Source organism: Pelophylax lessonae, assembly GCF_965119305.1.
Source record: "Pelophylax lessonae genome assembly, chromosome: 7".
In the NCBI taxonomy this organism is placed as follows: domain Eukaryota; kingdom Metazoa; phylum Chordata; class Amphibia; order Anura; family Ranidae; genus Pelophylax; species Pelophylax lessonae.
Window position 1 is genome coordinate 60,353,889 of NC_138774.1, and position 14,569 is coordinate 60,368,457.

General features: G+C 42.3%; 1 protein-coding gene across 2 annotated transcripts in view; it reads left to right on the forward strand.

Moving 5' to 3' along the window:
- NEU1 (neuraminidase 1) overlaps positions 1-14,569 on the forward strand; it is an 89,729-nt gene that overhangs the window by 43,322 nt on the left and 31,838 nt on the right. The window contains exon 6 of one of the 2 annotated variants that reach the window (XM_082263542.1): positions 4,760-5,068. The exons of the other annotated variant lie outside the window; for it this stretch is intronic. Coding sequence (XP_082119668.1) covers positions 4,760-4,977 — 218 coding nt within the window. The 3' untranslated portion in view covers positions 4,978-5,068. Of the gene's footprint in view, positions 1-4,759; positions 5,069-14,569 lie in introns of those variants that run through there. 2 annotated transcript variants of the gene reach the window in all.

Below are 14,569 nucleotides of genomic sequence, written 5' to 3' on the forward strand. Positions count from 1 at the left end.
GTGCTTCCCTCCGAAGGTGGTTTCTATTGGTCACTTGAATGAGGACATTGTATTACCATCTTGGGTCCTAAGCCCAATCATTCTAAGGAATGTGCATTGCCTACTCTGGATAGAGTTCAGGCACTTATGGTGTTCTTGGCGACTACTGAGTCTTTTTCGTAAGTCAGGCGCGCTCTCTGTACTTGCGGATGGCCCATGAACTGCACTGCCTGCGTCTGCTGCGACTATTTCCAGATGGATCGGACAGACCGTGGTGCAGGCTTATTCAATTAAGGGTCAGGTCCTACCTTTCCCTGTTTCGGCGCGTTCTATTTGGGCGCCTAGTGTTTCCTAGGCGTTTCGCCATACAGGCATCTGTGCTTCAGATTGCAAGATGGCTACCTGGTAGTCTGTTCACACCTTTACCATATTTTATAAGGGGGATGTGCTGGCATCTGCAGATGCCTCTTTTGGCCGCAAAATTTTTGCTGGCTGCTGTCTGGAGGGCTTGAGGGTGTATACTGTTTGTTTCAGGTGGGCCTCCTCTTTTGTTCTGCTGAGTCCTATGTTGCCTGGTTGGCTATGTTTAGCCTTGAGGACTTGTTCTTTTCTGCTGTTCCCACCCCTCATTTTCTGGCACTGCTTTGGGACGTCCCTACTGATATGGATCAGAGATCTGCGTCCGTCAATGAACGATAGAGAAAACTGGATTTTTGACTTGCCATAAAATCCTTTTCTCTTAACTTCATTGCCGGGCACAGTACCCGCTTCTCTATTTTGAGTTGGGTTGCTGTTACTTTCTGACACTGCTTTGATACAAAACTGACATCCTATGCAGGAAAAGAGGGTGTACCCTCTGGGACTGCCCATAGGCATAGCCAGAACTTTTTTTCTGCCTAGTGTCCTACTCCTGTAGGAGGCAGTATAACCCTACTGATATGGATCAGAGAACTGTGTCCGTCAATGAACTTAAGAGAGAGGATTTTACAGTAAGTTAAAAATCCAGTTATTTCTCTTCTCCCTCAGTTTCTCTCCATCAGATAGCTAATATGACCCCCAGTGTTGACGGAAGGGGCAGGGGAGGGTCAAACAAGGATGCTATGCAGGCGTTCAACACCCTTCTTTCAAAACTGATGACATCACTGGTTGTTAGGATGCCGGTGGCTGGAGAGTTGTAATTGTGCACAATAAAAACCTGTGGGTTTGTGTAACTAAAAGGCAGGCTTCATTCACCCACCAGCTTGTATACATTTTTGGGCAATTTTAGGGCATTTTGCCAAGGCACTCCTGAAGAAACCTCAAGACACCCTGGTTGAAAAAGGCTGATGTAAACCCTTAAAGTAGAACTATAGGAAAAACTTTTTTTTTTTTTTTTTTTTTGGGTAGAGTTCATTTTGGATAGAGTAAGGGAGGGTTATAACTTCTGTAAGGTTTATTTTTGCCATCTTTGTCCCATTGGAAAAAGTTGCCTTTACATCCTGTCCCATAGCCAAAACAAGAAGTGACTCCATGTTCACTCTATCCAAAACTAAAAACCTAAAAAGTTACTAATCTCAGAAGGATATAGAACTTATGCATGTATAATCAGAATGCAATGGCAGCAGATTGTACAGAGCAGAGTTGCGTAGAGCTATACCCGGTACTTACAGGTATTGGGGAAACGTGTTCTGTGAAGCCCTCAGAGGTTTGTTGGAGAACCTTGGTGAACAAACAGCATCATGAAAGCCAAGGAACACACCAGACAGGTCAGGGATAAAGTTGTGGAGAAATTTAAAGCAGGGTAAGGTTATAAAAAAAAAAAATAAAATCCCAAGCTTTGAACAGCTCACGGAGCGCTGTTCAATTCAAAATGGAAAGAGCATGGCACAGAGGCCCATGGTAACTCTGGAGGAGCTGCAGAGATCCACAGCTCAGGTGGGAGAATCTGTCCACAGGGCAACTATTAGTCCACAAATCTGGCCTTTATAAAAAAATTGCGAAAAGAAAGCCTTTGTTGAGAGAAAACTAGAAGAAGTCCCGTTTTCAGTTTGTGAGAAGCCATGTGGGGGACACAGCAAATACGTGGAAGAAGGTGCTCTGGTCAGATGAGACAAAAATTTGACTTTTTGGCCTAAAAGCAAAAGGCTATGTGTGGTGGAAAACTAATACTGCACATCACCCTGAACACACCATCCCCACCAAGAAACATGGTGACGGCGGCAGCATGTTGTGGGGATGCTTTTTTTTTTCCCAGCAGGGACAGGAAAGCAGGTCTGAGTTGATGGGGAAGATGGATGGAGCCAAATACAGGTCAGTCTTAGAAGAAAACCTGTTCGAGTCTGCAAAAGACTTGAGACTGGGGCGGAGGTTCACCTTCCAGCAGGACAACAACTCTAAACATACAGCCAGAGCTACAATGGAATGGTTTAGATCAGCGGTTCTCAACCTGTGGGTTGCGACCCCTTTGGGGGGGGGGGGGCGCGAACGACTCTATCACAGGAGTCACCTAAGGCCACTGGAAAACGCATATTTCCGATGGTCTTAGGCAGAGAACACACCGCGGCCGGCTCGACAGGTACACTGTGCATGCGCCGCTGCCGCTCGGTAAAGCCCGAACACACTTGACTATTCTCAGGCAGAAGGCACATGCGCAGTGACATGCCTGCAGCACTGCATCTCCTAAGAAGATGCAGGGGCTGCGGAGGGGTCTCACTTACCGTTTTTTGTGAGGCACCTTGCATGTAAAAATGGCGCCGCTCTGCACCAACACGTCACTGCGCATACGCCATCTGCCTGAGAATAGCCGAGCGTGTATGGGCTTTCCCGAGCAGCAGCAGCCCCTGCACCATGCCTGCAGTCCCTGCATCTCCTGCACCATGCCTGCAGTCCCTGCATCTCCTGTACCATGTCTGCAGCCCCTGCATCAATTTGTATCAATGAAAATATATCCTGCATATTAGATATTATTTACATTACGATTCATAATGGTAGCAAAATTACAGTTATGAAGTAGCAACAAAAATAATTTTATGGTTGGGGGTCACCACAACATGAACTGTATTAAAGGGTCGCAGCATTAGAAAGGTTGAGAACCACTGATTTAGATCAAAGCATATTCATGTGTTAGAATTAGAATGGCCCAGTCAAAGTTAAGACCTAAATCCAATTGGGGATCTGTGGCAAGACTTGAAAATTGCTTTTCCCAGACACTCTTCATCCAATATGACAGAGCTGGAGCTATTTTGCAAAGAAGAATGGGCAAAAATGTCACTCTCTAGATGTGCAAAGCTGGTAGAGACATCCCCAAAAAGACTTGCAGCTTTAATTGCATCAAAAGGTGATTCTACAAAGTATTGACCCAGGGCTGAATATAAAATGCACGCCACACTTTTCCGATATTTTTTTTTTTTTTTTTGTAAAAAAATGTTGAAAACCATTTATCATTTTCCTTCCACTTCACAAATATGTACTACTTTGTGTTGGTCTATCACAAATACATGTATTTTTTATTTTTTTGTTTAACCACTTTACCTCTGGCCACTGTGCCTCTACTGCGGCACAGTGGCTTGTCATCGTCCAGCGACGTAGACCTACGTCACTGGACTCCTCCCCCTGTAGGCGCGCTCCCGATGTTTTCATTCACAGCGGGAGTCGGGCCAGGGGAGGAGCGGCGGCTATCGCCGCCGCTCTTCCCCGATCGTCGGGGAATCTAGTTTGGAGATCCGCCCGCCTGTGTGCCTGTGTAAACAGAGCGGGCGGATCTCCTAAGTGACGGAGTGACAGATCGGAGTGTTCAGCATAGCTGAACATCCGATCTGTCCCTGACTCACTCAGTCAGCCCCCCCCCCCCACACGTTGGTAAGCACCAGGCATACATTAACCCCTCCCTCTCCAATAAAATAACCCCTTCCCTGCCAGTGTCATTTTTACAGTAACAGTGAATATATATAGCACTGATTACTGCAGTAATGTCACTGGTAACCCCAAAAGTGTCAAAAATGTCAGTCAAGGGTCCGATCTGTCCGCTGCAATGTCGCAGTCCCGCAAAAAAAATCGCAGATCGCCGCCATTACTCGTTAAAAAAAAAAAAAAAAAATGACAAATCTTTCCCTTAGTAAACGCAATAACTTTTGCGCAAACCAATCAAAATATGCTTATTGTGATTTTTTTTTTTTTTTTACCAAACATAGGTAGCAGAAAACAAATTGGCCAAAAATTTAAAAAAAATTGATTTTTACATATTTTTTTGGGAGGAATTTCATAAACAAAAATCCTAAAAATACTGTTGTTTTTTTCAAAATAAACGCTCTTTTTTTGTTTATAGCGCAAAAAGTAAAAATCACACAGGTGATCAAATACCACCAAAAGAAAGCTCTATTTGTGGTAAAAAAAAGGACGTCAATTTCGTTTGGGTATGGCGTCGCACGACCGCGCATTTGTCAGTTAAAGTCGCACATCGCCGAATCGCAAACAGTGGCCTGGACGTAAGACAGCAAAATCCTCCGGTGGTAAAGTGGTTAATCAACAGAAATCTGGGCCAGAATAATTAAAAAGAACGTATTTTATATTTTTTTGACATGTAGTTGTATATTTCTTGCCATTACCATGATTTACCACTAAAGAACAACCTCCCAAAACAAATTATTTTACTCCTGACCATCGTAGTGATACAACATAGGTGTGTGTTGTTGTTTGTACCTGTATTAGGGTTCAAAAACCAAGAAGGGGGGTTGGGATTAAAGTTCTTCATTAACCCACTACCATCTCTTTACTTTTTAAAATTATTCTTATTTATTTTTAGGGGTTAACCTCACCCTACGTTGGAGTTTCAATTCCGGGGACTCGTGGGAACAGAGGTCCTTCCAGATTTGGCCTGGACCTAGTGGATACTCCACTCTCACCACCCTCTCCCATAGGATTGAAGACAATGAGAACCTCTTTATTGTGTATGAGAAAGGAAGACAAGAAATTACAGAATCCATCTCTTTTGTTAAAGTTAATCTCTATGGCAGTCTCTGATTGGCTACATCACTACTGGATCAATACAAAAGTGCACAAAATACCAAGGATTGATTTATTTGGTGCCAAAATAGAACTATCATGAATTCAAAAAAAACAATCACTGCCCTGCTCCTTTCTCTCTTCATAAGAGATACAATTGAGCTGTTCTAGCTCCTTACTTCTCTTCCTTCCTGCTACAGGTTCACGAATGACAACATCCTGTTGCTAACCATTCCTGAGATGATATTCCCAAGTAATGAAAACAATTTGAGGTTCCCTTGATGTAACTGGGTGGTATGAGTCACAAATAATGTGACTAGTTGGGAATTAGGGCAGGAGATCTAAGACAGTGGGTGATTTAATGCCCCAGACTCAACCCGTGACTAAAATCTCACTTTTGGGTGAACTTTTTATTCAAAACTTAACACCAGCCAAAACTTTCAGTTTTTGAGGTGGGGGTGGGTTAGAACCTCTGTAGCCTGTGTCCCTGTTGCGGTAATTTTCCCTCACTTACTGTTCTCCCCTGGACAGTAGGGGAACTCTTAGGGTGTGTTCACACTTGGAGGGATTGCCTGGTCCGAACCCGAGTTCGATTGCTCCCCCTGCCCCCGATGGACTGCGTTCACTTGATTTTTGTATACGAACCGCGGTACACTTGTGTCATCAAGCTACAGCCGGCGCGTACTCATGTTGCTTGGCAACCGCTGTAAACAGAAGCGAACCGTACTGGAGTTAAAATGAACCGTACTCCAGACCACCCTTTTTAAGTGGACTCGGGTGCGCACCGGAGTTCAAAGACAGTGTTTACATCATCAAAAAGAACCTAATTCTGACGTCAATCGAACCCGGGTGCGCACCGAAAGTGCTAGTGTGAAAACACCCTTACTTTTGGGACCACAGACCGCATTAACACTGAGGTTCTAACCCTTCCCCACTGTACTAGAAAAATCGTTTCTGTTTTCGGAGTTCTCACTTCCTGTTCTGAAAGTTATCAAAAAGTCAGGAAGAGAAGATAAATCTCCCAAAAAAAAAAAATGCAAACCGAAATAAAGATCTGAAACCCTATATCAAAAAATTTAAAAACTTTATTGCTGGAGTTGAGTTTGCCTAATTATTACAAATGATGGTAAATTACTGTTAGTAAGAAAAGGTTGTTTACAGCAAGCTTCTATAAAAACATGAGCGATTATTAGAGGTTGCCATTGCTTAAAGCTTCAGGCTGCAAAGCGGTCATCCTGATTCTATCTCCAGTATCCAGATATTCACTGAGATGAAACCAAAGTGCAACCAGTTGAGACAGTTCAAACTGAAAAGACATATTCTTCATGACCTTGTTTCAGGCCAGGGACTCGTGGGATGACATCCTCCAGGAACTGCAACTTTGAAAACAAGTTTGCTGTTGTAGGTCCTATATTTTCTATAAATTCACTTAAGTCTGCAAGCTAAAGCACTTTTTTGTTTGTGACATACACCTGTCATACAAAATAAAGAATTTGTATTGGTCAACCGCATGAAAATGGGTACACCAAGATACAGGGGGTGTGGACCAGCTGATTCAGAATTTGAACATTTATGATTCACCATACTGGATTGTCTTGACCTTCAAATATCTTAAATGAAATAGGATTGGACATGCTTGAAAATATTGGTCATTTGGAGACCAATAAATGGGGAAACGAACTTTGGAGCAAGAACATAAATGTCAAAGGAGAGACCACTGGACCAGAAACTCGCACCTTGATTTGTACTTAAACTACATTTATTGCCATGTGTTTGACTGATTAATTCTACCTGTGATTGTAACATAGTGGTCTAAATCTTCTTGTTTAATAATTATATTTTTCAGAATCAACAGTTCTCAAATGCCTGCTGCAAGTTAAGTCCAGTTAGGAATGCATGTTCAGCAGATAGGTGTTCACTGCCTATGGTACTGTAGGTGCTCATAGGTGCCTATGTGTTCTGTTCAGTCATTCCTTGGTTTGGCTTTCTCTGCCATTTGGCTGATTTAGTGTAGAAAAATATGACCATTTTTGTGTCTCTGCAGTTATCCCTTTGTAGGGTCTCTGCTCCACCTACTGAAACTGCCTTCTTGACAGCGGGAGAGCTGGAGTTTGAGTATTGGGTGCTCAGGGAGATAAAGCAAGATATGTTCAGATTCAGCCTTTAAACTTGTCAAGAGGGAAACAAAGGGAATGCTTTTGCTGACCTCTCTTTAACAAAGGTAGACAATTGGCTGTGACAAGAACCCACCATCTATAATGCTTTGAGTCACCAAAACCAGGAAGTGGAACAGAAAAGGAGGGATCAAAATTTGGTGCATTATCATTGCAGGTCTGTGACATCTCATTGGGCTCTATGGCAGTTTTCATATGAGATTTATCATGTTATTTCAAATATTGTAAGAATTTGCTAGAAAAAATATCAGGTGCTCCCGCCATGAGGGTTCTTGTTCAGGCATTCTCTATTAGACGGTGACGACAATCTGTCCCTTTGTTTCAACTGGTCCCCTGTATAGAACTGGTGTTAACCTTGAGGTCTATAATGTACCTCCCTCTATTGAGATCGTTCTTTAAAAACAGACACACACACACACAAGGAAGATGTATTAAGGCCCGTACACACGTACCGATCGTCAGCATACAAACGTCGGCGGACGAAAGATCTGCCGATTGTACGCGTGTTAGTATGGTGCCTCCGACAGATGTCTGCGCACAATCCGCGGACAAAAGTCTTTCTTGCAAACATGAAAATTTTTGTCTGCGGACACCAGAACGGACGATTGTTCGCCTGTCAGTACAGAATTCGGCCGACAGACCGCAGATTTGCAAGACTGGGCATGCTCAGAAAATTAAAAACACAGGGAAAGTTAACCATTACATGACATCACTTCTGCAGTCAGCTGAAGTCTGCAGACAAAATTCTTGTGCTGTCCTTGTGCTGTCTTTGCACTTTTCAACAGACACCGACATCCCGGGGAGAAAAGAGGAACATTTGTATGCCGACCATCGGTACGTGTGTACGGGGCTTTATAAACCTCAAGGTGACAGTGACACCAATTCTAGGTAGTGCCGCACCATTTTACTATTTTTACATACTTTTCTGTAGAAGTACCGGTGTAGGCAGCAGCCACTTTTTGAAAATTATTTTTGAAGGTATGGAGCTCAACAAAAAATGAATCGCAATAAGTATAGAATTTAAATAAACCACAAACGTGCTGATAGTGAGTATGTCAAACTTGAGTGCTCATTGAAATAGAAGTGACAATTTAAATCAAGTCTCTGGTGCTAAAAAGACATCAAAATAATAGTCCAAATAACAGCAGCTGATGGAAAATCATGGACTTGATAGGAGTGTATTCCTTAAAGCCTCCACCTCCATACATTCACCCAGTGCAAGCAAATATACCTGCGTACCAGAAATCTGGGACCCCTTGGTTATAGGGGGTCAATAACGCATATTTAGTTCCACATGTGATCCGATCAGACCATACATCAGTAGTAAATAGCACTTGTTTGTAGAAAAAAACGCTCTCTCACCATCGAGAGTATATAGCCAGACCAAGGGTTAAATCAGGACCATGACATGGATAGAGAGAAAGAGAAAGGCTCTCATGGCGCAGTATCTCATGATAAAACCATTTAATGTTTTTAACAACACACGTCAGCATGGACTGATGAAGCGTACGTCGGGAACGTGCGATTGTAACTTCCTGTCAAGTGGAACGCAGGAGGAACGTGGAAGCGGCGTTCCTATCCCTTGTAACCGAAATTCCTGTACTGAAGGCTTCTTATATTTTGGATTGTAGTAAGTGTGTTTTTAAAAACATTAAATGGTTTTATCATGAGATACTGCGCCATGAGAGCCTTTCTCTTTCTCTCTATCCATGTCATGGTCCTGATTTAACCCTTGGTCTGGCTATATACTCTCGATGGTGAGAGAGCGTTTTCTCTACAAACAAGTGCCATTTACTACTGATGTATGGTCTGGTCGGATCACATGTGGAAAGAAATATGCGTTATTGACCCCCCTATAACCAAGGGGTCCTAGATTTCTGGTAAGCAGGTATATTTGCTTGCACTGGGTGAACGTGCGGAGGTGGAGGCTTTAAGGAAAACACTCTTATCAAGTCCATGATTTGCCATCAGCTGCTGTTATTTGGACTATTATTTTGATGTCTTTTTAGCACCAGAGACTTGATTTAAATTGTCGCTTCTATTTGGTTGAGCACTCAAGTTTGACATAATCGCTATCGGCACGTTTGTGGTTTATTTAAATTCTATACTTATTGTGATTCATTTTTTGTTGAGCGCCATACCTTCAAAAAATCCTTTTCATTTATCCACTTGTACTACGTTTATGTTGCAGCTCACAAAGTTGAAAGCAATTTCACAAAATACACTAATCCATATTTAAATTTATTAGTATATACTTATCACATTCATTTGCGCAGGTTAAGTTGGTGGTTTACACCAACCCCCCTTTTTTCCCACAAGCAGCCACTTTTTATTCCATAGCACAGACTTAATCTTAATATTTGCCATAGTCCTATTTATTCTATAGCACAGGATTAATCCTAATGTTCCCCCTACATGCTCATCTTGTCACACATTCTTACAATGGAGACTATAAATGGCATTCCAATACACAGGCATGGTCAACTGTTTTCACCATCAGGAAACCAACCCTGAGACATGCCATGCAGCGATTGCTGGAGTGCATGTAGATAAGAGGTAGCTGCAACAAGGCTGCAGGGGGGTCACCAAATAAGGGTGAAAAAAAAAATGTATTTAAAAAAAAAAATAGAAAAAAAAAAACGTAAATTTGTTTGACATACAGCACTATAGCAAACTAAATATCATTCAGTTAGGGTTTAAATCTACTCTAATGCCCCATACACACGTGCAGATTATCTGCAGACTTTTGTCTGCAGACTTGCCAAAACCATATAATATGAGGTCAAACCTAAACACTTTCAATTTGTATGCAATCAGGCAGGCCCTTGCACTACATATAAAAAGGTAAGTCTGCAGACAAAAGTCTGCAGATAATCTGCACGTGTGTACGGGGCATTAAGCATGGAACTTAGAGCTTGCAAGTGGTTGGAAAGGAGTTGAGCCGCCGTTTAACTGCTCTCCCTGTAGCTTGAATGGCAGCAGCCAGGGGGTATATACACAGGGTTTTTGTGATGCTGTGGCAGGAATTCAGTGCGGCCGGCAGTGACGTCCTCATAGTGAACAGGGCCATGGACTGCACTTAGCCACTGAGAGCCGCGGCAGGTATCTCCAATTCCTGCTACCATTATTAGCATTGGCCCTAATCACTGGTGTAAATGTAGCCTTAAGCCTCGTACACGCGCGTCGAAATTCAGCTGACGACCGATCCGCCAATTTTCGGCTTGTTAGTATGATGCTTCCGACAACCGACTCCGACTTTTCGGCTGAAAAAAAATCTGGTGTGCAGGCTATAAAATTTTCGTCGACCATAAAACACGTCCCATTTTCGTGCAGTCAGTACAGATTTCGACAGGGAAAAATCCTATGAGCAAGTCTGGGCATGCTCAGAGATGAAAGAACACAAGGAAAGCAAACCAACACATGACATCACTTCTGAAGTAGAAGTTTGTCGTGCGGGAAAATTTGTGTGCAGTCCAGGCACATTCCAACCAACAAAACACCACTCTGGACAAAAGATGGACGACCGGTCGGTGGAAATTCATTGCGTCGTTGCGTGTGTACTAGGCTTTAGGGAGTTAAGAGGCAGTGAGGAGACAATACAATGCCTTCTCACTGCTTGTCATATCCTTTCTGAATAGATGCATACTAGCTCATTATGCCTTTTGTCTTGCAGGTTTTTCTTTTTTTGTATGAGTTTACTACCGCTTTCAGTGGGACTTTAATCAGAACCTAAAAGTGTTACTAAACCCACAACAGTAAAATTAGTGTGTATATGCAGCAAAGCATGTTTATACTTACTGTGGAAATTAATGGGTTAATACTCTGCATTGTGTAAAAAGGCTGTTTGATCCTGTCTCCCCTGATCCTCCCATTCTTCCATAGTCCCCAAATCTTTCTCCTGACAGTACACGGCATTGGAGGCATTCTGCACATGCTCAGTTTGGTGTGTATTGCTAGAGAGTTTTTCTAGGGAGGATGTATGTGATCAGCATGGGGCTAATCAGCACTGGCCAGACAGATAATCCAGGGGTCCTGCAGCCTCATAGGACAGGCAGAGGAGAATGAAATCTCCTCCTACAAGCTGTAGCCAGTGCTCTACAGTGGTAGAAGTCACAAGGCTGCTATATATTGCTGATGAGTGGCAGTTTATATTTACTAAAACAATTGCATTTCCATGTTCTGTGTACTGTAAGAGACCAGATATAGTGAATTCAGAGTCCTGAGTTTTAAGTACTACTTTAAAGAGGAGCTCCGGGCTCCATCAGAAAAAATTCTCCAAAAAAAGATCCAATCAAAAACCCAAACTGGAAGTTTTTTTTTTCCTGCCTCTAAACATTAAGCTCAAAATATGCCTCTAGTCATCCTAATGTGTATGGACGCATACGATAGCATTGAGCTGCTGCTACAGCCAAAACACGAAACAGCAATATTTCAGCCAGTGTCCATGGACCCTTAGTAAATCAACCACACTGTCTCACCCTACTCTGCACATGCTCGGATGCTCTCTCTTTTTTAGCACTGTGTCGAAAATGTAGAGGTTGAGCTGCAGACATCTGAAAGATTTACTGCTGCTCTGGGCTTCAGCAAAATGGCAGCCTCCAGCAAGAAGTAACGGGAGAAATGCAGGAGGCAATTTACAGCACACACTAATTTCGGTAGCATATTTATTAATGTGGAATGTATGTTCCTTGCTAAAGAATGTTATTTTTATCATGTTATGGGTAGGGGTGCACCGATACGACTTTTCTTGTTCTGATACCGATATCTGGCATTGTGTATCTGACAATACCGATCCGGAACTACAAACATACGCAATATGCATGTGGCTGCAGTTCAGAGCAAAGCCACTGCTTCATGTGTATGGCTCCTCCATTCACAGGCGGAGTGTATCTGATATCACTCCACCTGTGAGCCGGTCCTATACAGGAAGTAGCAGCTCCCATCCCATACTACTACTTCACCAAGTAAGGGACGGCTGAGCCGGGACTCAGCAAAACCGGATCGGCCCGTGGATCGGTTAATTTTACCGATCCCCGATCCAGCTATTGTGGCAGTATCGGCGCCAATATCCGATCCTAATATGGGATCAGTGCATCCCTAGTTATGGGTAAAGTTCAGCTTTAGGACAGCTTGTAGTACCACACCAGACAGAAAAAGTAAAAAAAATGTATTTAAAAAAAAAAAAAACTTGATGGAACACTTGGTCTATTTCTGCTGTGAACCTGCTCTGTTTCAATCAAAAAGAAAACGCAATGTTTGATAATTATTGAAACTTTTTCATATAGATAATTCATGATTGCCGTTGAAAGTACTATATATGTTTTTTTTTATGGGATTGACTGGACAAGTTTGACTTTACAAAGCTATTCTTTAGGATGCAATCAAATATATATTTTTAATGAGTAAATAAAAATAAGTTTGAGGCTAAACTGTTATGTATATTTTAATGGTTATACACTCTTGGCATACTAAAGACTTCTTACTACTGTAAAATCTGTACATTTTAAAACAGCGGGGCTTCTACATTAGAGGCTGGATGAGGAACACGTTATTGGTCTTGGCAACGATAAAGTCATGCCCACCATCAGGGGTAAAAAAATCAGAAAAGTATTTTATTGGTAGTACAATCTTTTTCCTGCTGCTCTGTCTGGTTAGCCTAAAATTACAAATGGATGGCCTTCCAGTGATGCTATCTGCCCAGCTATGTTTGGCTAAAGTACTTTGAATTGCTGACCCTAAATAAAAATGGTGCAAGTGAAATCGGAGTTCATTCAGAATTTTTAATGCCCATGTCTAGGGGGCTTAGCTTCAACCTTTGTTCTCCTGCAGTCAAGCAGGGGAATAGCACAACTGGTCAAAGCTGTACACCTAAAATGAAAAAAACGAGTGCACTATCTCTAACTGATTAAACCAAAAAACACAATAGCAAATGTTTGAACAGTGAAAACACAGAAGTGGAACACAGGAAAAACAAGTGATATTAGATACAGTATACATAAGCAACCACTTGATGTTCCTGTAAATATTGCACTTGTGGTGGAAATTAACATGGTCTGGCATATAGAAGCCGGAAACTCTGGGCTTCTTCTTAAATCCTTTATTGATGCACGACAGCAAATACAATGTCCATAGATGCTAACGTGTTTCGGCCTCAGCCTTCCTCATAGCAGACTATGAGGAAGGCTGAGGCCGAAATGTGTTGGCATCTATGGACATTATAATTGCTGTTGTGCATCAATTAAGGATCTTTTAAGAAGAAGCACTGAGTTGCCGGCTGTTTGTTGGATTTATCTACAGTGGACTGGTCGTCCTGGGCACCAGAACTCTGTCTTCACATCATTTATATGGCGGTAGAGCTTGGGTGAGTCTTGTAAATCTGGCGCGGAGAACTTTGCTGTGCTGAAAAGCGCACTTACGGATCGAAATATGCGCCAAGCGCCATTAATCCCTTGTGCTGCAAAGTACAATACACAACTTTTTTGTATAAAGAAATCCTAGCATGCTCCGAGACCAAGAGAGAAACAGGCTCAAGCTGTGTCACAGTCGGTGTCAACAGACCCTTGTATATTTATAGTCCGGAAACAATGGGAGGTGGCGATTATACAACCAATCACACACATGTATATTTTGAAAAGTACAATAGAAATAAGAGTGTATGTTAAAGGACAAACTGAGCCATGTGCAGGAGTCTCCAGCCATTGGGTGCCAAAGGAACCATGCACTATTGCGAACAATGGGACCCATGTATAGGAAAATGGCTGCCAAACACTATCCAATGGAACTAGCATTGATTCTCATGAACGTAGCCATGCCAGTACATACGCATGAACTCCCATCATAACCTGTTAGAGTGAATCCTATATAATATAGTTAATAAAAACCATATTTGATAGTAATTATGCTACTGTTCCAGTAAATGAGACTAAATCTGCAAAGGAAAATAGCAGAAGTTTTTCAATCATGCGGATCAAGCATAATAGAACGCTACCAGCCATTATTCCAGCAAAAGGGAAGATACTTATCAAAACGATAATAATTCAACATCACAAACAAATCTCCGCCAGTGAATACCGGGGCCCCGGCTGCCTGATATACATTTGCGCGGCGGAGTTCGCATCACACTGCCATAGATCTGGACCGGCGTTTGCTAGCCGCTCAGAGCGCCCGCTGTTCGGGAGATCAGGCGAGTGGTATACAATCTCCATTTAATGAAAGGTTTCCACAACTACAGGTCTTTCCTCAAGGCTAGTTAAAGCCATATTTGCTGTGCATAGCGAATACCAAGTAAGCTGACACTGGGAGACATAATGGCAATTTAAATAAAACATTTCCTGAAAAATGTCCACACAAATATTAATTAAATATCCACAACACACTTCAATGCAAATAATAATCGTGACGTGATGTATTGGGTAACAATACAGATATCAAAGCAG